Here is a 22,434-nt window from a genome sequence, read left to right on the forward strand (position 1 = left end):
ACGGGGAGCCGAAGGGGGTCCCCGCAGCCAGCGGGGCAGACCCAGCCTCGGCCCGCACGAGCGAGGGGAGCGGGGCCATCCCCGGGGAAGGCAGCCGAGAGCCCGGAGGGACGGACGAGCGCCTGGGGAGGTGGCGGCGCCGAGGGCGAACCAAGAAGTCGGGCCGGTGAGCTCGACGGCAATGTGCAAGCAGATGAGAGCTGGCTGCTTAGCAGTCCATTCAAAGACGATGCAACACCCGAGCACAGCACTTCCCCTGATGTTGGGGGGGTGCAGGGGGAAGAGACGGCTCCAGTGGCAGAGAGCACTGTACATGACCAGACTGGTTCTGGCCCCCCCTCCTCCTATCCACCATCAGGTAGCTGCCAGGCATTTATGTAGCTGCTGAACTCCAACACAAGCATTTCAAAAAGTCTGACTAGGGATCTCTCCTCTAGCTGGTAGCAGGCATCTACCCCAAGGGAACACAATACATCCAAACAAATGCAATTATTTTTGTTCCTGGATGTCTTGCGCTGGTTCCCCTCAGTGTGTGGGTGTCAGTGCTGGAAGCACCCGGTGAAAGCCCAAGGGTCTTTTCTCCGTGCAGGAGACTTGCTGAGCACATCCCTGCCCCATCCACCCTCCCCATGTTTTGCAGCAACAACTGAACAGAGCACAGGAATCAAGTGCAAGGGAGTACTTTCTTTATTTTTGGGGGGGGAGGGGGGCGGAACCTGAACAAACACACAAACAAAAAAAAAAAAATAAAAGCACAACAACAAATGCTATACTGAAAGAATACTCTGGTTTTGCACTGGCCTTTCCAGTCTGAGTCATCTTATCACCGTGCACTGTGCTGCCTCATGCATGCCTCCTCCAACCTCACCTTCTTCTGCAGAACCCCTGACGTGATCCCAGCAGCCTTCTAGCCACATGCTACTCAAGACTCCCTAACAGAGTGGGTCCAGCTGCCACTATGGATCAGTGAAGACTTATTTTTCAGCGCTGCCACTGATCCAGTCCCATACCAGCATTCTACTGCACAGTGGTTTGGCAAATGTATTTAACTTTTGTCAAGAGGCAAAAGCTACAATGAGAAGAGGGACTGTGGTTTGCCTTCTCTCCCATGCAGTTTGTTCCTGTGGAGTTAACGCTGTTTTGGTCAAGTCTTTTGCTCTTTCCCTTCAGCACTGTCCAGGTTAAGACTTTTGAGCCAGTAAGGTTGTTAATTTAATCTTCCCATCCATAGAGGCAGTGAGGCAGGTCCCGCAGTCCATGGCCGTGCTCCAATCCACTGTGACAACGGGAGCTCTGTGTCCTCCCAGGGAAAGGCAGCTCTCCAGAACCTTTTCCTCACCATTCAACTACAAGAAGGAAAGCATAAGGTTTTAAGGAGGCAAGTTTCTGCAGTGGGGGCAGTGCACCCACAGGAGAAGCCAAAGCCTGCTACAGACTCCATATCCCCATCAGCATACATAATTAAGTGGAAAAATCAGAGAGATGTCAAGATGTACGTAGCACGCATGAGGAAGCAAATTTCCAGTCTCACAACAGAAGCACGCAGTCTCAAGCAGCTCAGCTTCTGCTATCAGCTGAGCTGCAGCAATTGAACAGGGCAGGCTAAAAGCACACGCTGATGAAGAACACATAAGCCTAAGCTAGAGCTCATGTTAGTGCGGGTGTTCTGAATGCCCCAGATGCAAAGTAAAAATTCCATCTAACCTGCCTTGCAGTGGCTTATACTGATGGGCATTGACTCAAGAGGAGGCAGGCAAGGGGCATGCGATCAGTAACCGCTTGTTACTGCGGCACAGAAATTTGGGTACTTGGAACCATTCAGCCTTACCCTTCATTTCATTTCAGTACACAGTAAGAGGAGAGAATCAGGCTGGGACTAACATAGCATCAGCAAGCACATAAGGCAGATTAAACGTGAGCATCAGTCAACAATCACACATTCTGCATTGAACTGGCATGCATCAATATATTAAAAAAAAAAAAATTTAAAACTTTGTCCTAGGCACTTGGGTACTAAGGAAAACTCCTGCAGCTAAGCTTTAAGAACACAGAGCACACATACTCTAGTTACATACAGAGGGCCAGACGCTTACAGAGGGTTCAAACACTTGCTAAGCACCACACACTGCTAAAACACACGCTGTATGAAACTGAGCAGCAACTTGCACAGAGCACGGATGGGTAGGTGCTGCTTGAGAACTTCAGCAGCTGCTGTTGCAGCCTTGTAACAACAAGAGCTTGTACAGATGTGTAAGAGTACTCCTGTCACTTCTCAGACTTACCTTAAAAATGACTCCCCCAGTAGAAGAGCACGTCAACATATAGTTGCCCTCAGAGTCAAAAGCAAAAAGCCTCCCTCGTGGGAATTGGACTTGCTTGTAGCCACTGTACCCGGACAGAACAAAAGGACCCGTAGCTTCGCTGGGAAGATCATACTCAGACACCTTCAAGCCACTTTTGTGAATATTCCACTGAATAAACTAGAATGACAAAAAGAGATGACAAAAGCGCATAGTTTAATGGACTGGGATGAAAGTAGAGAGGCCATTTGTGGTTTTTAAGCAAAGTGGCTATTCCTCACAAACAGAGGATGGCATTTTGACATCTATATCTAAGTGGGTGTATTTACAAAACACAGGCTGCAAAAGCTGTAAGAGTGCCTACTATCCAGGCAAACACAGAGGCTCTAGCTTCCACAAGCACTGCTGCCTATGTGTCTTTCCACACTGCATGCAGGATCCTGGTGGGAATTCACTTAACTGGCATCAGCCAAGGACCCGCACCTTTAGGCAGTCTCCCTCCCGGATCCACACCTCTACTGCTGAAGACTGGAACCACAGAAATTGAAGCCTTTCTTACAAGCAACAGGGAGCTGCTGATAAGGAAATTTATGCAAAGTGGTCAAGGATCTGGTCCCTGGTGGATCCCAGATCTCAAATGTGGTGATCTCAGGGGCATGGAAAGGTCATCTTCACTTTCCATAGGATTCCATAGGAAGGGGATGTCGCCAACAGTAGGATTTGCAGACAAGGTCCAAGACAGCTCCAGCTGTTAACATGCTTTCTAGCCACTCTCTCTGCAGACTGTATGCAGCAGGGTGGTGCTGCACAGCTAAAATTACAGTTAGCAGCCCACAGATCCTCCAGATCCTGAGGGTATTTTTACTGCTATCCCCACCATATGGAGAAGACCTCAGAAGGGATCTCACTGCCAGCCGACCAGTAGAAGGTCACCCAGAGCCTACCTTGCCATCCTCGCCTATGCTGTAGACTGTGTTCTCATCATAGCTGAACTCAACGGAGTAGACTTCCCCGTCGTGTGCCTTCCAGCTCATGGCGCACTCGTGCTGCTGCATATCTGAGGGAAGAACCAGTACTGAACACTCCTCATAGATGCACAGAACTGAGGTAAAGACAGAGAGGCCCTTTACGTTCATAAGGTCTCTGTCCCAGCCCTCTAAATCAGTCTGGGGGAGCCCAATCCGATGCCAGCACCCTGTGCTTGTTCTCCAACATGTGGCTTTTACACTGGCCACAAAAATCATCGCCTCTAACTAGTCACCTCTTCCTCCAGCTTTATAGGGCTGCTCACATGCTCACTGTCAACTGCAGACATTCAGCATCCAAGCCCCACTGCCACCTTTCTTCTTCTCCTCCCCTTGCTATCCTGTCCACCCTGACAGCTGCTGCTGGTTCTACCCTCCCACAGACGTGGGACTGCAACCTCCAGCTCAGCACCTGGGCCAGAAGCAGATCCCTCATTCACAGAAGAGGGAGGCCCAAACTGCCTTTATCACAAGGACAGGCTGAAGAGGACAAAACCTGAGAAACAGAAATTGCTTAGGGAAGGAGGACTGAAGTGAAGCCCTTGCCTTCAACTGGAAGGTCACACATTAATTCCTTTCCTCAAGACTCAGCCTCTGGCAGTAGTACTGCTATATGGCACAGGCAAGACCACATGGCTCAAAGGCAAGGTAACTCTGCTCCTCAGCAAGAAGGAAACAACAAATCCAGCAGCACTACCAGGGTCTCCAGCCAATGTCCCCCAGAGAAAGTTTATGTCAGTTGACTCCTGATAGCTATTGTGGAGGAGAGATAATAGCTTCCACCTTGGTGTTCAGGCATGTCTCACTGCTGCCTCGCTGCTGGCAGAAGAAAGGTGCTAGGAGTAGCCACCTGGGGACACTGAGGGGCCACCTCACGGCCCAATTTCATAGAATCGTTTAGGTTGGAAAAGATCATCATGTCCAGCCGTAAACCCAACACGGCCAAGCCCACCCCTAAACCGTGTCCCCGAGCACCACATCTACGCGTCTTCAAAATACCTCCAGGGATGGTGACTCAACCACTTCCCTGGGCAGCCTGTTCCAGGGCTTGATAACCCTTCCAGTGAAGACATTTCTCCTAATACCCAATCTAAACCTCCCCTGGTGCAACTTCAGGCCCTTTCCCCTTGTCCTGCCGCTTGCTACTCGGGAAAAGAGCCCGACACCCCCCTGCTACAACCTCCTTTCAGGCAGTTGCAGAGAGCGATAAGGTCTCCTCCCAAAAGCCTCCTTTCCTCCAGGCTAAACAGCCCCAGTTCCCTCAGCCGCTCCTCACAGGGCCTGTTCGCTAGACCCTTCAGCAGCTTCGTTGCTCTTCTTCGAATGCGCTCCAGCACTTCAAGGTTGGCCTTGTAGTGAGTGAGGGGCCCAAAACTGACCACAGTCTTGGAGGTGCGGCCCCAGCAGTGCCAAGTCCAAACGCACAATCAGGTCCCTTGTCCTGCTGGCCACACTATTTCTGATACAAGCCAGAACACTATTGGCCTTCTTGGCCACCTGGGCACACTGCTGGCTCATATTCAGCTGGCTGTTGACCAACACCCCCAGGTCCTTTTCTGCCGTACCAAAGAGACGAACAATCCCGTCTGCAGCCCCGGTGACCAGCAGGTTGCCGTTGTGGTTGAAGGCTGTGCAGTTAATAGCAATGGGCTCAGGCTCCAGGGAGAACTGCAGCTGGAAGGGAAAGTCTGCATTAATGCTGAGAAACGGAGCTGGGGGTGCCAAGAAGCTGATCTCCAGGGGAGGGAGGGAAGACGGTATTTAGTAGCAAGAACTCCTCCAGTTTGGAGCCCTACACCTCTTGTGACTACAGACTTCAAGGTTGGCAGCTGCATTTTACTATGACACTAACCCAACAATTCACCTCAGCCAAGCCACAGCTTTCTTGGCCATGGCCTCAAGGCTGCAAAACCAGCTTCTGGCAGGCATTAGCTTAAGTATGTTGCTTTCTCCTACACGACAGGGACAGTATTTTTTAAGGGCAAAGGTGAGGGATGGGATGAGATTCCCTGTCAGAGTCTGACCCATCTAAATCAAAACAATGGAGAAGATGACATGAGATGAAACCTCTGAAGGAAGCACTTCACTTAAAAACAGGGAGGGCAGGGGAAATAGCAAAGAAAACCCTTCAGTATAGCTCAACCAGAGAAAGCCTGAGCAAAGCGTCATTTAGTCCTCTTGGGACATTTCCAGTCACAAACTGTGCAGGCAGGAGAGAAACAAGGCTATGGACTATTTTGAGGAATCCCTCAAAAAAACCAACACACCAACAAAACAGAAAAACCCCATCCAAACCCAGCAGCTACTTACATTATTCATTTTTATCCTGCATGTGATAGAGGGGAAAGGAGGAAGGGGGGAAAAAGAAAGTCAGCATAATTTAGAAAGAGAGCTCCTACACACTGAAAGAGAAGACACTCATTCTCAGCAAGCAGACTGAGAAAGAAAAGGAACTCAGCAAGTACCTGCTGCTTCATTGTTTTAGTGTCCCACAGCAGCAGCTTCCCAGGAACTTGGTTCATGCTTTTGCCCCCAGAGCTGACTGCTGAGAAGCCAATGTGGGAGATGGGGCTTTGGGCTGCCGCAGAACAGACAAAGGAGGCACCACTTGGGCTGCAGGCAAGCGAGAGGATCCTGAAACAGAGCGAACATGATCCTGAATTGCCTCTCTCCAGCAGCTGCCTCAAACACAATACTTGCCTATGATCTCTACCATTAAGACCCTGCAAGACAGGGTGCACTGTAAAGGAGGGCAGGATTCATGTGCTTAGACAGATTTTGAGTGTCTCCCATTTAACTGAGCAGTTTTACACTGCTCAGACAGGGACTGCCCTCTGGACGAAGGCTAGATAGTCCTGCAGTTTCAGGAAAGCAGCAGGAACATTGAGACTTCACCTACCTTTTCACAGTCAGAACCAACAACATTTATATTTACATATAAAAATCACTATTCCAGAGTTACCTGGGCATGTCTTCATCAATGCTGATTTCACAGAGATTCTTCTTTGCTTCTGTGTCATAAAGACGAACCGTCCCAACCCCACTGCCAAGCAATAGCTTGAAACCAGCAAGGAGGAGATGGAAGAAGTGTGAGTGAGGAGTACAATGATTCTGTCCAACAACCATCAAGACACAGAGTAAATTTTTTTCTATTTATGCATTTGGATTAAATGTCACTCCATTAGGGTACATCCTGTCTTTCTCTACATATCACGCTGAGAAGGACTACCCCAGAGCCACAGAAGTCAGAGTAAAAGCACTGCTTTCCAGTGAGAAGAAGATCTGATAGGCACCAAGATGGAGTAAAAGCCACTTTCTAGAGTATGGCTCAACATTATAGGATGCAAAACCTATGTGCAGTCTCATTATCTAGGGGAGCAAGGAAAGAGTAACAGAATTAACCATCTAAGTTTAAGAGAAAACCAAGTAGAAGCCTTGGGGAGAATGAAATTCAGAAGGGCTCACACATGCTTTATCAGTGGCGCTACAATTTAGATCTAAAGTAAAACCATGGAGGGATGCATTATCCAAGAAAATTAAGCAAGCCAGATCCTTCTCTCTTCAGAGCCTGATTTGCTGCTGAATCCCCATATATTTCAGAAAGAAGAACATTTCTTTCAGCAAGCAGGAAATAAAAGCAGAAGAAACATCAGAACAACTACGTGGACAGCCTCCTTTCCAAGAGCAAAAGAAAAGAAAGAGATAAGCTGTAGCACCAGCTCTTCAGAGGTGGCATTTTGGGGTTAGCAGCAACACATTGTCAGCACCAGAATGTAAGGAATATTCCCTCAGTTGCAGGCCTGCCTTCTCACACAGCCCTCTCTGTTCACCAAGGGAGGGCATGAAACACTAGCAACAGTTCTAGGACTCAGAAGAATGCATATAATTTAAGGCTCCTCTCTAGTAACAGAACTAGAGGAAAAGTGCTATGGGAAACACTTAAACTGTCATGGTATTTAAACAAGCCCCGAGCTCCTTATGCACACACCAACCCCCAAGTCATAAGGCACCAGTATAAAACTGGCCATGGAGCCCTTTTCACACCTATGCAAGTAGAATGCCAACACCACACCCCTGCTCTCTCTTCTCTGCTTGTGGCTCAGGGTGTGAGTAAAGCTCCACAGCTCCCTGTTGCAGGGTTCCCATGGGCTGTTGTACCTGGTTGCCTCTGCCTGCCTTTACAAGTGGCTGCCTGCTCTGCCTGAAGACAGGCACTTCTCTTAAAGGGGCTAATTCTATCCTGCAGCTGTACCCACACTGTAGCCTGGGAACCTCTCTCTCTCAGGGCAACCAGTGGTGGTTCACCTACTGCAAGGTGGAATTCCTTGCTCAATATACAGAGCACAATCCCCACTCTAGTTTTTCTTAGACGCTACAGGCTTCAGGTCCCCATGTGCCACTGAAGTAGAAACTAACTTTTGCCCTGATCTTATCCACAATGCATCTGTCTAGAATTTAATGTGCAACACATAGCAACACAGCCCCAAATCATCTGCTGTGACTCTCGAGCCTCCACATGCAGACTACTCACCAGCCGATCACGCTTGGTCGCCCATTCCAGAGACAGCAACGGAGATTTGGAAATGGATGAAGCTGTAGTTTGCATTATGGGGTTAAAAGACCAGACTTTGATGACCCCGTCCACATCCAAGCTGGCCACCCTCCGACCAGAACAATCAACCCTATGTGCAGAAGGAAACTGATTGGATATTTTTCTCCCTAAAGTTCTCAGATGCCAGTAGATAACTCAGTAATCCTTCCCGTCCTGGCCACACACCAATTCCTTCTGCAGGAATCAGAACTTCCTTGCACCACCTCCCGTTCAGTCCACAATAACTGGCACAATGAAGCGCACCAAGCTCCACATGCAAAGCACAGCGCCCTTAAGCAATATGATCCTCCTTTCCCAGAGAGTTTCTTCCTGGCTGGCTTCTCCCAGTCACAAAAATCTCCATCCATTCTCACTGCATAAACTACAGGCTATTTTCAGTCACACCAACTCAACTGCCCTACAACCGAGAGTACATGCACAATGTGCTGGACAGAACAGAGGCTGGGAGAAAGATGCCAGACATTGCTGGTCCTCTACAGCAGCTTGTACGAGAAAGCCCTCTTCTACCAGTCCACTACCTGCAGTACATGATGGATGAATGGTGCTCCCCATACTCCTCCTGGCTCAGGACGATGAAAGGCTGCTCCTGCCGGACCCCCACAGCCTCTGCACTGCTGACAGGCGTTTTGGTTGAAGTCTCTGTTTGCTCAGCATGCAGCTCTGAGCACAGCTCTGTCTCAGCTGTGCTAATATCTGTTTTCTTCTCAGCACTTTGGCCCTGAAGGAAGAAATACTATGTGAAATACAAGGAAGCACAAGCTCCAGATCAAGCTCTTCAGCCACCCCAGCTGGGAGAAAAAAACCCAAGAAGCTGCACTGAAAGAGAAGCATTGTCAGTTCAACACCCCTCCTACCAGGGACCTTTCTGAGAACAAGGATAGTGTGTTGCACAATTGCACCATTTAATATGGCCTCCTTCGTTGTAGAGTCCCTTATATCCCTCTTCCATGTGCCCAGCCATACGCTTTCCTGTATTAATTAAAGGAACCACAACATCTGTTTGGCATACTTCAGCCGATATCAGAGGCCCATTTTGATGCCATTAGAGCACAGTGTCACAAGCAAATCAACATATTTCAAGGAATTCTTGCATTTAAGTTAAGTCTGTGTAATATGCAGTTCAGTAAACCTGGACAAAATCTCTTGTTGGATGGTGAGCCCCAGTGGATGGATTATCTTTGTCTGCCAGAGATTTAGTCTGTGCGCAATGGGGCAACCATGGCAGCCAACTGACTGATGACAATGGTAAAGTCGACATGAGCCCAAAAGCTTAAAACCCAATTTGACAAGGCAGACAGAACAAATGGAGTTCTAGGAGGTCAAGGTATCTGAATGAGACAAGATCTGCGCTGCAGCATGCAGAAGTGTTTGAAAGCAGCTTAGTCTTCCCTTGCCACCAGAAACTGAACAAGAAGCAGACACAGCATATAAGCCAGTAAAACATCTGCAAGCATTCCCTTGCTAAACCATCCTCTGAAGATGAAATGCCCCACAATGGTATTGGTATTGATGGTTTTGAATCCCTGTTCCCTAACACACCCTTGCCTTATTTACAGTAGCTTCACATCTTAAGCAATGGGTCAAGCACGGCATAATCAAATAATCTGAAATCACAAAGCTGGAAAAGATTGGGAGATAAATCCAAGAATGCCTCTCTCTGTGTTAGTTAGTGTGGGAAGGTAACAACCAATGAATGACACTCGTGTGAAAGAAACAGTGCTGCCTTTCAGTTTCCTTTTTGCTCACATGCATTGAGAAAAAAAATTCTCTCGTAGCCTTGAATGCTCAGTCATGGAATAACATCTCCTCCCTAAAGCAGCGCTCCCCAACACAGAACAGCCACAAATACAGGCCAATAAGCAACAGTCCCTCAGCACTGTCTCTCCCCCGAGGCAGAGTGTCTCATACAGCCAAAATAAACACAGCTGAGATGCTCCCATCATTCCTCTTGCGCTCTGTATCCTTTGACCACATGGCTGCTGAAAGCCAGACAAAACACAGGTGAACAGAAGTAGTCTGCTGACCTTCAGCAGTTAAAATCCAGAATACAGTTTTATCATTTCATTAGACTAGAAAGCAGGGCACGCCCCCAGGCAAAACTGCAATATACAGTGCAAAAATCTTCAAAAAGCTAAGATTGCTACAAAGGATATTTCCACTCCTACCCAGGAAAACTTTCTATCAATTTTTATCTGTCCCACACAGAGCCTGTACAAACCAGCATAAGAACCCACAGGAGAGAACTCACTTGGGCAGGATGGGTGAGCGAAGCCCATTGCCACTAAGGAATGGGGTTTATAACAAGGTATTTTGAATATAACCATTAAGGTGGAGGAAACATACCCTCCCCAAGACCAGGCTGTTGAAAAGATCATGACAAAAGACAACTCTTCTTCCATTTGAAATGTCAATACTGATTCCCTTCCAGGGACACAGAAATAAACCAAGTGTGGAAGGAGTTGATTAACTACAGAGATTAACCTTTGATACAGTTAGAGCTGAGTAGCAATTCAGAAGCTTAACCGGAACACTTGCACTTGTTTTACCACCTAGCACAACAAACTACAGAAACACCAGCCCTCCGCTTCGCAGCCTTGCAGTGTTGCCTGGTACCTGAAAGGTCCCTTTTGACAGCAGTTCCTTCCTTTCCTTCCCATGCTCTTGCAAGCGCTTCTGCCGCTGCTGCAGGGAACTTGACTCGCCTGCTACTAACCCACTGAAGTGGCTCTTCCCGTCCTTACAGCTCACTGTTCCTTCTTTTCCTTTGGCACTCTGGAAGGCAGAGGAGTGATTTGGCAAAGTTACACTTGTGCTAGGCTGCAGAACAAAGAGCAAAAGAGGAGGCAAAGAAACCAAGCACCTGCAAGGGCTTCACAAGCCCCCAGACAACAGCAGCTGTTCTTGCACTGCATTCACACCCAGCATACACTTGCAAGGAAGGAAAGGACATCTCCTTTTTTACAGGTGGAAGCAAAAGCTTGGAGCAGTGCTGTGCTGCAAGTTAATTCCTTGGATACTGAGCACCTTTCAACTAACAGAGTTGAGAATTACCTGGTGATTTGTTGGTTCTTTCTTCCCTAGCAGCATACTGCCAGTCTGCGTTGGAGATGCCCCACTTGGATGGGGTGGTCTGGAAGGGCCCTTTTTACTTTGAGAAAGAAAAGAGGACAGAAAGCCTCCCCGGGACTGAAGAGAATGTGTAGTACTCCTCTGGCTGCAGGTCATATCACTAATTAAAAAAAAAAACAAAAAACAAAAAACACCACCAAACAGAACATGAAAGTGTAGCCAACCTGATCAAAGACCACCCAACAAGCGAAGTGCTGGCTGTTTGAACCACTGGAGGACACATGTTCCTTTCCAAGCCGATGGACCACTGTGCATTAAAAAAAATGTTTTAAAACATCCTGTTAGTGCCTGGGGCAGATCATTATAATTACTGTAACCAAAGCTCACTTCTCAGTGATGCCACTGAGACAGTGGGCTCAACTGTTGCTGAATCCCCTGTACGGCCACCTCCAACTCCTTCCACTCCATCTGGTTAGTTTAGAAAGACCCTAAGGGAAAGGCAGGGGAATCCAGATTTCCAAAGAACCTATTCAGCTGGGATTCCCAATTCAAGGCATAAAACAGACCTACTTCCAGAGGCATTCAGTATCCAGAGTTTCACTGAACACCCTTAGTTACTCAGCAAGTCATGTTCAGCAATTTTAAAGCACAGGCCCTCGATATCTCAAAAACCAGATCCAAAGAAAATAAGAAAGTTTAGGTCCATTTCTATGATTACACACACCTCCCTTCTCACCCCACAACGTCAAGAGCAGCAGCTGCTTCCCAGAACATAACTGTCTGACCTCACTCTGCTACAGCTTCCTCAGAGCAGAGCAGCACCCAGGGGAAGGGGAATACAATCATCTGCACTGTGTCTATCCTCTCTTCTATGAAGGAACTGTTCTACCAAAGTTGGGCTTTGGGTTGAGCAGAGACATGGAAAAAGCAACCAGAACTGGCTCCCAGACTAAGAGACAAGTTGCACACACAAGAAATGCCACTTCTAAGGCAAGTTCTTCTAATACAAATGGACAAAAATTACTATGGGAACAAATTATCCCATCCCTCATGTCACTCTCCCCCACGTGTGCAGATGAACATCAGGGCTTTCCACACAGAGTAGTTAAAAACAAAACAAAACAAAACAAACAAACAAACAAAAACCTCAAATTAAACTCTGTAGCCTGCCCCATGCAGAGATTGCAGAGCAGTTCTCAAGATAGCTCACCAGACACTGAAGTCTATTTAATCAGACAACTTTTAGACTATAACATAGACTTTGTGTGTGGTCTCTGCTACAACTTCTATTTGTCATTGTCAGCAGGATAATTTGTTAATCCCCCTCCTGTCTGAATAGACGTGAAAAAAGCACATGAGAAAGTCAAAGGCCCAGCAGTGTTATTAATACCCTGTGGCTAAGCTACTTTTACTTTCAGATCCCTTTAAAGCAAGAAAAAAGACCCAAAACCTCAATAACCCAATAAATTCAAACACACAGACTTGCTTTGCATGACTGTGTACTGGGGGAAAGTAAGAGTTTAAATAACAATTAAACAAGCTGTATCACTGTGCATGCTGCCTAATTTCCACAGATAAGAATACAATAGATGTAGCCATAAAACACACTAACTGCAGCAATTTTATGGGGAATTCTGTGCGTAAGTGAGCCTTGCAGAAGAGAAACTCCTTTTTGCCTTGACTTTGCAAGAGCAAGAAAGCATCTCTGCGTAACAATGAGCCCTTTGGGTCATACAGTAACAGTGTCTACAAAACAACACAGGGCATTCACCTACTGCACCGCAGGCACTAAAGTAAATAGGAGTCAAGAGAGAATCCACTTCAGTTGAGCAATACTGCAAGGTATTGTACTGCTACCAGTGCCCTGGTTGCCCAGAACGCCTTGGTGCAATGCTGAGAGCAGAGCAGAATCACCTCCATGTGTTCTTGGGCTCTCACTGATTGGCAAAAATCTCTCTCCCAAATAGCAGGGGAGATGCCTGTCATGAATTCTGCCATTAAACCCACTTTGGTAACCAGAATTTCTGCCGGGATGTCTTTCTGCATTGATTCCCAGGGCAGGGAACAAGGAAATGACCCTCCAGCAGCCTCCCTGACCCAATAAAAGCAGCAGAGCCTGTCCCCAGCTCCTCCCCTGCAGGCACTCACAGCTCAGAGTCCCCTAGTCGATCCATGTTGGCCACGTATGCAGGCAACTTGTGATGCACAACTGCTTGTTCCACCTCCAGTTCCTCTTTCTTCATGCGGGAGGATTCAGCCTGCAAAGCAAACAGCTACAACAAGAGAAGACAGCCAAGTAAACAGAGGGTCACAGAGATTCACCTCCTTCCCACTTGCTGTAGTAGTTTACTCCTTTTATTTCAACAGCCCTAGAAGGGTGGGGAGGGAAGAAAGTTGCTCTGACTGGCTGAGCATCACATTAGTCCAAGCAGTCAAAACAATCAGTACTTTACACACATGAAACTGGAGCTTACTTAAAACCCTTCACACCTCTCCTTGGGCTGTTGCTGTAGGAACGCTAATGGTGCTGGGAAACTAGAGCCAGCCAGGGCAGAGCCGATCAGGCACTCCATGCAGGCAGTTCAAGGCCAGGGCAATGCATGTGACTGGCAGTAGTGATGTATAGGCACTGAGCCTAGAAGGTAATCTTCTTCCCACAGCCAAGGGTTTGGTGAGCTGTCAGGGTGCACTGAGGCCAACGCCATCAGGTCACCCTGAAATCCAGCTCCACACCCTGCCCAGCTCCCTCCCAAGCATGACAGGGAGATTTATCTCCACATCATGGAGAAAGAAATTTTTCTTTTTCCCCCTTAGCAGAGAGGAACCTCAGGATGCAGCTTTCTGTGACGGATGTGGTTTATGCCTGTGACTCCTCTGCACATGAAGAGTTCCTCAGGCTTTTCTGCTTCTGTACATTTGTTTTTCAGATATAATTCTTCTTTTTCCTTTTACCGTAGTATTTATGGAAAGAAATTACAAGAAGAAAAAGGAGCTTTAGAAATCCAGCTTGCTGTTCACATATATGCATTGTTTCAACAGTGAAATCAGAATCACTACTTAATTTCAACTAGCATCAAATTCAACGTTTATTCACACCATTTTTTATTTAAACCTGTATTCTATAGGTGGCTGCTTCCTTTTCTGACCTGAGCAGTTCTCCAAAAAGGAAAGTCTATAGTTTTACCTCTGCCTATTTGCCAGAGAACGCTTACCCAGTCTGTAAGTAATATCAATCAACATACCACAAACAAAAAACAGCTTTAATTTGACTAAAAGTACAGAACACAAAATTGAAGGAAATAAAAGAGCTCTACTTCAAAACATACCTTATCCTGCTGTCCCTATTCACTGACCATCTTTGCAGAACCCTCTTGTCAAAGTTTGCCTGATCCAGTGACTCCATACAGTACACAGTGACAAACCTCGCTTTTCTTTCGCAAAAAAGCCTCCTTTTTGAAATCAATTATTCTATTTTACTTCAACATTTTTAGGACAAACGAACAGTGTTGATCAGCTACCAAAACAGCTGAAACAGGAAGCACAACATACAAGATAATGTTTTGTAATACAAGAGGCAAAGCACAAAACTCACTTTACTGAAGTATTCATACAGAACGAACTTTTACTTGATATGTTTGAGGAAGTGAAACTAAAGTCCTGCTTACATGAATAAGGCTTCCCACTTGTATGTGATCATCCACATGTGATCTGTAGTTTAGAAAGTTCTTAAACTGTAGATTTCCGAAATCTCTCCTAACAAGAAATTATACTGACCTGTGCTACATACTCTTACACCCTCTCTCTAAGCATCTGCTGACAATACCGTCAAAAACCAGACGTGGAGCTGGGCGACATTTTGTCTGAACCGGTCAGCCCTTCTTATGGTTTACTCTAAGGTCTAGAATTGGGAAACGGACATTCACAACATTTCCATTAGTTGATCTAAATTGCTTTAAGTGCACTTCAACCATGGTGAAGCAGCCATTTCAGAAGTAATAGTTTCTGCCTTTTTGCCAGAAGTTATTGCCCGTTTCTGTTGCTCCATCAGCTAAAACCTGGAAGTGACTGAATACTATTCAGAAGTTTCCATGCAAAGTCAGCCATATATGCCCTTAACCCACCACTAGTTTCAGCTTGTCTTGACTTTGCAGTGTAGCAGGAAAGCAGTTTGCACAGTATGCAGCCACCTGTCAGATAGCACAGGGAGAGAGACAGTCACCTCCAGCAGAGGGACAGTTAATACCCTAAACAGACATTTCATGATATGATCACAACCCTAAGTTTGCTGGAGACAGTTGAAAAGATAAACCAAAATAACAAAGGACTTACAGAAGAATCTGCCTTGGAATAATTGCACTGAACTGAACAGCTACAACCTTCTTGAATGGATGGAACCAATTTTACAAAACTAACAGCCTCACACAGTCAGCAACTAAAGAGTGACTTCAGTTCTGACCTTATGCCGCAACAATTCATTTTCTTCTTGTATGAGACTGCTCCTGAGACATTCAGCTTCAAAGTTCAAAATGACTGGAACTGGTGAGGAACGTTAAAGAAAACCAATGCAAGAACTTGTGTGCACCTGGCTTAATTCTAAAAGCCCGTACTCCATACTAGCCATTGGACTGTAAAACAGCAAAGCAAGAAGTATGTGCAAAGCCAGAAGACTAGTAACAGCTTAGTTACCCGAGCCAACTTTGTACTTTCTTTGTACTTTACTGTTGCACAAACTATTTCATGTAGGCTTAGCAAGGATTTTTAGATTCTTCCTTTTACATGTCAGAAGTGGAGGACAAGACAGATTATGTTACTGCATTAGTGTACACTGAAGAAACAGTTCAAGATGAGCTGTATTCCAGCTACAGTGTAAATCTGCCCATCAGCAAACAGACAAGGTCAGAACTCCGTAGTGTGGGACAAAAGCTGTTATTTCTGCTAACATTGAATTACCCTATTACAGTGAGCTGTCACTAAACAATGTTGTCAACATATGTACCCAGAGAAGGGTCTAACAGGAGATGCTAGTTCAGTTATGGACTATGACCCAAGTATGCACACCTGTTTTGTACCAGGCCAAGCAAAAAGGAAAAGCGTTTCAGAACAAGATATGGACAAGATTTCTAGTCACTAGCATAGGGATGAGCTCAGCATTAGCAACAACCACAATTGCTTGTACCCAGGGAATATAATAGATCATCAGATAATTGAACAATAACTATTCCAACATCCTCTGGTAAACACCAACTTCCTACAAAGTCTTGGCTTTAAACAATCACCTGAAAGCAGCAATACTGCTGTAATTCTGTAATGCTATATTCTTGGCACCACTGTCAATAGTAAGCATAACACCAGGGCAAGGGAGATTTAACTATTATTTGCAAAAAAGGATATGCATGCACTGAAACAACACACTCAGGAAGTTGTGCAGAGACACGATAAACGTATCTGCCCACTGGCGTGAGAAATAGGTGGCGAAGGTGGGGTTGGAGTCTGGGGCAGGGAGGAAGGGCAGGACAAACCAATCCTTCCACTCCACCTGGTTCTGGAGCTCAGAGGCCTGCTTGAGGAAAAACTCCTGCGCCTTGTCATTGCGGCCAGTCTGAAACATAGCAAGAAGAACAGAGCTCATGCTTCCATTAATGCCACCACATGGGTTCTAAGAATATTTGCTCTGTGTTATGAACACACTAACAACTACTTTCACCACCCAACAGGGCAAGTGGTTAGAGTTAACAGATTCATCGGGCAACAAAAGACTCTCAAATACGCTAAGAGATGCTCACAAATGCACTTGATCTGACCTTCTTTCTACTCACCACAGTCTTGTTGAAAAGGCTGAGGCAAATCAAACTAATCACTTACACTGATTTTCAGCTAAACCAGTGCAGTTTGTGCACTGACACAAGACATGAACGTTCATACATAGGACCAAAGTGTACTTCAAATTACCCAAGTCTACAGCAGATGTAGGCTGAAAAGGTTTCCATCTGATACATTATTCAGAGAAGGACAGACATGCCTCAGGGTAAGCACAGGGCAAAACAAAACATGAAAAAACACACTTCCAGAAATGTGCATTAGATTTCGACTTCTCCACCAACACCTGTCATTAAAGATTTTCAGTCAGGAAATGGAATCAAGGAGGAAACATGCTTCTAAGTCGTAAGAAATGGAACATGAATTCCTGACAGGTATTTGTCTATTCTGTTTGCCAAAGCCTACCCTGTGTAATATATTCCATTGACTTTCTTAAGGTTTCAACGAGATAATCTCTGCTCCATTTTAAGGTCATTATTTTCTGTTTTATTCAAAGCAAACAAAAAACATTCACTCATTTTCTCTCCCACATTACCTTGTACAGATTTGAAGCCCACTTCTCCCCTCTCTTATAAACTAAAACTCAACTCCACCAACTTCAAGTCACCTTTTTTCCTTCTGGGCCCTCCAACTCCCTTGATGCTTTAAGAGCTGGGGTGCCAGGAAGGATTGGCTGAGTAGAAGGAATACAGACAATCCTGCCCGTTGATCCCCAGTGCTGCAGTAAGGCCCTTCCCAGCACTGCTGCTGCCTGCTCAATCGCTCCTTATTCTGCATCGGAGTATCTGACGACTCCTGCCTACACACAGGTGCTTGGGGCTTTTTTCTGCCTGTTTCTTCAACTTATGAAGATTGCTTTGAGCACTGTTCTTGTCCTCCTCTGTTCCCATGGCAATGCCCCACAAGGAGGTGTTTACAAACCTTGTGATCTGTCCCAGCATCCAAGTTATTAACAGAGGCTGAGCAGGACTGAGCTAGCAGTACAGCCATCCTGTCTGAGGGGGACGTGCCTTCATGTCTGAGTACAAGTATCTTGCTCCCAGCTAACCATATTTCCCTCTTGCCCAAGCTTCTCTATCCTGTTTACAAGCTTGTCATGTGAGTCTGTATCAAACTCCTTGCTACACTCCTGATACATGACACATGAATTGCTTGTCTCTTACATGCCAGGCCTGTCAGAGGCTCACAAGAATATTTTATTGCTCTGGTTTCAGAGACCAGGATCTTTTTAAAACAGAAGCCTAAAAATCAAACACTACCTGAACAGTATGGACGAGGTAGTATCGGAATAAGCTGGTTTTCAGCTTGTTCACTGTTGGCCGGTACACATCTTCCAAACGGCTGAAAAGGCGTCGGTCAAGATAACTCCAGTAATCCCGAAGGGCTGCCAGATCATAGCTCTGAACAAACTGCTGCAGCTGGTCCACTATCTTATCTACCTAAAGAGGGCAAAACGGGGAAGACTGCAGTCACATGAGGGCTCTTCTGGCACAAGAGACTTTCTGTCACTTAATGCTGAGAAACTTTAACTGCACAAATAATATTACAATCCAGCACTTATGCATTAGCTATTTTCTTAATCCTGGAAACACTCTGCATTTTGTTATTAGCATTCTTCCACTCTGCAGCACCCTTCAAATAAAAAAAAGAAAGAAACATGAAAGGACATAGCCAAACAGATTTTGACAAAAAGATTACGTTTTATTAAGCACAGTTGGTGGGGTTTTTTGCAAGTAAGCAAAACTTTCAGCTTCTTTTAAAAGCCAGTTGATAATGAAGAAACAGGAATAATGTGATTAAATGTTGAAAACTCAAGTGCAGCACCCGGAAAATAGTATTATTTTTAGACTAAAAGGAAAAAAACCTGTATTTAGCCAACAGAAAGAGGAAGAAAGATCCAGTGTACTGCAATCTTTGAAGTACCTTTATCTTTAATAATATCATCTACTAACAAGGCATGCATAAAAGTTTGCAACAGAATTTTTTTTTGTCATTATGTCTCTTTGAAAATCATTTCTGCAATATGAATAAGGCAGAATGGTGATGTGGGAATATATTTTTCATCCAGTGATTTCTGATGGCCGAGACAGGCACCAGGAAAAAAAGAAGAAAAAAATCTGCACCCTATACAAAATCCAACTATCAAAGTTGTTTAATACGTGGTTTGCTCCCCTGTCATCAGTTAATGTCTTAGGACATCATCCAGCCTCTACCTCTGTGAACGTCTTAGGACATCATCCAGCCTCCACCTCTGCGGCTTCCTACAGATAAAGGAAACTGAAGTCTGTGACCCCAGCAGTCCCTTCTTGGACAATATAATTCCAATTAAATCAAGCATTTGCTGACCTCTAAGCATTAGCAAAGAGCTGGTGTTTGAAAAATAAAAGCAACATACTTTTTGAATGATAAAGGCAGTGGTTGTACTGCCAGCTAAAGAAAAATTGTTCAAAACCGTTCAAAACACTACATTCACTGCCCAGAACTGCTGCTACAGGAACACGGAGCTCGCAGACAGGACTGAAACCGTATTTTCGAGGCTGGCAAACTCTCCGCCGACTTCCACGCATCTCGCAAGCGAGCTGCTGCTGCAGCCATCCCAAGGAGGGAGCGGAGCTGCAAAGCCGCTGGATACAAATGTCACGCCCGAGAGAAGATCCGGGCAAAGAGCCGCCGCTGCCCTCTCCTACGCGCGTCTCCTCCGTTCACCCTCCCCACGGACCGACGAATCCTCTGGTGATTTCCAGCTCGGACGTGGGGTCCGCGGACGGGCCGAGCAGACCGCCGCCCGGTGGGCGAGCGAGCGGGCAACTGCGGCCCCCGGCTGGGAAGCCAGGCGAGGGGATGGAGGCCTTGTCCGTCCCCGTGTCCCCGTCCCCCCTCCGTCTTCTCGCCCCGTTCCCCGCCGGGAGGCTGCGCGGGCAGAACGGCGGCCGGGCCGGGCGGCGGCCCCCGCCACCGCCACGCAGGGGGGTCCCGCCGGCGGCGCGGCGCGGCCGGGCCCCGCCGCCCAACCCGGCTCACCGCCGCCCCCCGGTCCCGCTTCCCCTCACCGCAGTCGCCGCAGCTGAGGCGCGGAGGGCGGCCCGCGGCCTGCCCGGGGACCTGCGTCCTGCCCGCGGGGGTACCCGCGCCCCGCCGGGAAAAGGCCCCCCCACACACTTCTGACAGGCGTCCGCCGCTCACCCGGAAACCCTTCTCCCGGTCCGCCTTGATCTCCGCGTCCAGCTGCTTCAGGGCGGCGGTGAAGCCGCGGAAGAGCAGATACTCCCGCACCAGCTCGTCCGTCCGCTCCGCCGCCGCCGCCATGGGGGAGCCGCCGGCTCCGCCCGCCCACGGGCGGGGGAGCCCGGCCCCGAACGGAACGGCCCGGCCCAGCGCCGGGAGGACTACAGCTCCCGGCGTGCCTTGCCGCGCCCGCCCAGCGCAAGGCACGCCGGGGCTTGTAGTCCCCGCCGTTGCACATGCGCACGGCCCGCCCGCCTTTTCCCGCCTCTTCCTTGCGCTCACCCCCCCACACACGCTACGCCTACAGCCCGCGTTTTTCCCGCTTCCTTATTGGCCGCCGCCGGGCGCCGGCTGCGTGCCGATTGGCCCTCCGCCACGTGCGGCTCGTGTTGCTAGGCGCGGGCGGGCAGAGGCGCGGAGGCGGCCATGAGAAGGGGGCCGGGCCGGGCCGGGCCGGGCGTGGCGTGGTGGGACCGGCCGGTCGGTCGATCCTCCGGAGGCGTCTGGCGTGGGGCCCTCACGGGTTTCCCCGGGAAGAAACAGCAGGGGCAGGCGTTCTTACCTCTAGGCCGTACTTGCGGTCGGTAACAGGGCAGGGGGCATCGGTCCGGTTGCCAGGAAAGGGCTTCTGAGGCGGGCGCCTTGGGGCTCTTGTCAGGCCGGCGGGGTGGCTGCAGCGGGCCCGGCTGGGCGTGGATCTGGCCCTGTCACGCATGTAGATGTCTGGTTATCGTTGCCTGCTCTGATGTCACAGTTAATTGGGGGAAAAAAAGGCGATGCTGTGAAGAAGTCTGTCTTTTAGTACCGTCGGTGGGAGCGGAGGAGTCTCAGCGCTTTGTGAAGCCGAGCCCTGGATATCCCATGGAAATGGAGCATCAAAGCGTTGCGGGGAAGGGTGCAGGAGGTGGGAGGTTTGTCTCGGCTGTGTTTCGTGCAGCTCAGTTTATCAGCAGTAGGTGAGGTTTTAGTCAGTACTTACAGATGGCATCCTCCAGGCAAAGAGAAGATTTCAAACCCCATTATTTCCTACGGAAGAATGATCTGGAGTGCTCTTGTTAGTCACCCTGAGCTTTCCTTTTTTTGTCTGTCCTCTACGCAGGCTGTAAGATTTCTTTTTCTTCACTTACATATTTATTCAGTAGAAGTAAATGTTGCATTGCAGCTTTTGATGGAGACAGCTGGTGACTGTAGGAAGACACATGCCAGAGTGAATCCCAGTCCCCTGACACACCTGCAGGAGGTGGAACCCCACGTGGCAAAGCGGCGCTTGGCACAGGCACGCCACCGGGCTACGCTGGCAAGACTCTTCAGCGGATTGCGGGAAGCTGTTTTATCCCAGCCAGACAACTCAGCCTTAAAGGTGCGGAGCAGTCACTATTTCTCTATGCATAGCTACTATACAAGGGTATGTTTAAATTTAAACAGGTTTATTAGGATGATCACTGTATCTTCATGGGTGCCAGTGTGTGTGTAATTTCACTGTGTGCAGCTTTCCTGGATCTCTTTTACTTTAAAGCTGCCAGCTCAGCGTAAGCAAATTGTTCACTTTGTAGTCTCTGGTCATGGGTTTATCATGTGCCTTATCTGCACTTTTATTACAGGGGTTTTGCAGCTTCTTTATAGCTTTGTGGCTTCTTTATAGTGTTCTGGAAACAAACCAAGGGATCCCATGAGGAAGCAGAATAGTGAATGTAGGAACAGAAGAAGTTGTAGGGGAGGAAGTAATTCATTCAGCGTTATGAAGTGCACTCTGTCTTCAAGACGCTCTGGAAAAGTAAGTCAGGAAAAAAGCACTAGTACTGCTTATTGGTCTCTACTAAACTAAGAAACTATTTAATTGACCCAAAATGCTACTGAAAAGATGGATATTGCCATGTTCAAGGCAGAGGAATAAACATTAGGAGTCCTTTTATCCTCAACTCTGCCACCAGTTCATTTAGTTAGATTGGGTACTTTCAGTTTTCCAGTGTGTAAAATGGAGAGGGTAATGGCTGTTTGGGACAGGAATTGTCCTTGTAAAGGGCTTTGAGGCTCTGAACATGCAAAATACTGCTATCTAGGGCTGGTGCCTGCTGAGCTCTTGCCTCTCATGCAGGTTGAGGTGAGAGTTCAGTTTGCCATGTTCTGAACAAGATGCAAGTTAAGCTCAAGTCACCATGATCTCTGAAGACAAGACTAAACACATACTTGTTCTGTCTAGTCTAAGGGGACTGTCTCCACATACCAAATCTTAAAATTGCTTTTTCATAGTATCATGTGCCCCTTGTGCGACTTTTGGGGGCCAAGGAAGTTCAATATCTTCAAGAGCCTAAATACAGAAATTCACTTGTAATCCTAGTGCTTAGTGCTGGCTAAAATATCCAGTGTGAAAGCTCTGCGGGGTAGA

At 47.5% G+C, this 22,434-nt stretch overlaps 1 protein-coding gene across 5 annotated transcripts; it reads right to left on the reverse strand.

Annotated features, from left to right (window-relative positions):
* Positions 1 to 664: 664 nt before the first annotated feature.
* Positions 665 to 20,181, reverse strand: WDR91 (WD repeat domain 91). Of its 5 annotated transcripts, XM_069773431.1 has the most exons (15): positions 20,007 to 20,179; positions 18,083 to 18,262; positions 16,398 to 16,605; positions 15,463 to 15,545; positions 13,155 to 13,279; positions 10,989 to 11,166; positions 10,551 to 10,709; positions 8,456 to 8,655; positions 7,857 to 8,007; positions 6,288 to 6,382; positions 5,791 to 5,959; positions 4,891 to 4,999; positions 3,245 to 3,357; positions 2,283 to 2,480; positions 665 to 1,346 (listed from the first exon to the last, which is right to left on the reverse strand). In XM_069773431.1, exons 1-15 carry the CDS (start codon positions 20,127 to 20,129, stop codon positions 1,182 to 1,184), a joined length of 2,256 nt encoding a protein of 751 aa, XP_069629532.1. In that variant the 5' UTR covers positions 20,130 to 20,179; the 3' UTR covers positions 665 to 1,181. The 5 variants fall into 5 exon arrangements, with proteins under 5 accessions (XP_069629532.1, XP_069629533.1, XP_069629534.1 ...); XM_069773432.1 differs by lacking the exon at positions 10,551 to 10,709 and having other exon boundaries at positions 20,007 to 20,181; XM_069773433.1 differs by lacking the exons at positions 15,463 to 15,545; positions 16,398 to 16,605 and having other exon boundaries at positions 20,007 to 20,178.
* Positions 20,182 to 22,434: the final 2,253 nt, after the last annotated feature.

This window comes from Haliaeetus albicilla, chromosome 28 (genome assembly GCF_947461875.1).
Source record: "Haliaeetus albicilla chromosome 28, bHalAlb1.1, whole genome shotgun sequence".
Lineage (NCBI taxonomy): Eukaryota > Metazoa > Chordata > Aves > Accipitriformes > Accipitridae > Haliaeetus > Haliaeetus albicilla.

Bases quoted from the DNA above. Each gene is read 5' to 3' on its own strand.
- WDR91 (XM_069773431.1), bottom strand. From the start codon at position 20,129: ATGGCGGCGGCGGCGGAGCGGACGGACGAGCTGGTGCGGGAGTATCTG. The intron at 11,167-13,154 runs GTGAGTGCCTGC...TTTTTTAATTAG, and splicing joins CGACTAGGGGACTCTGAGCT to TGATATGACCTGCAGCCAGA. The intron at 5,960-6,287 runs GTAACTCTGGAA...GCTCTGTTTCAG, and splicing joins ATTGATGAAGACATGCCCAG to GATCCTCTCGCTTGCCTGCA.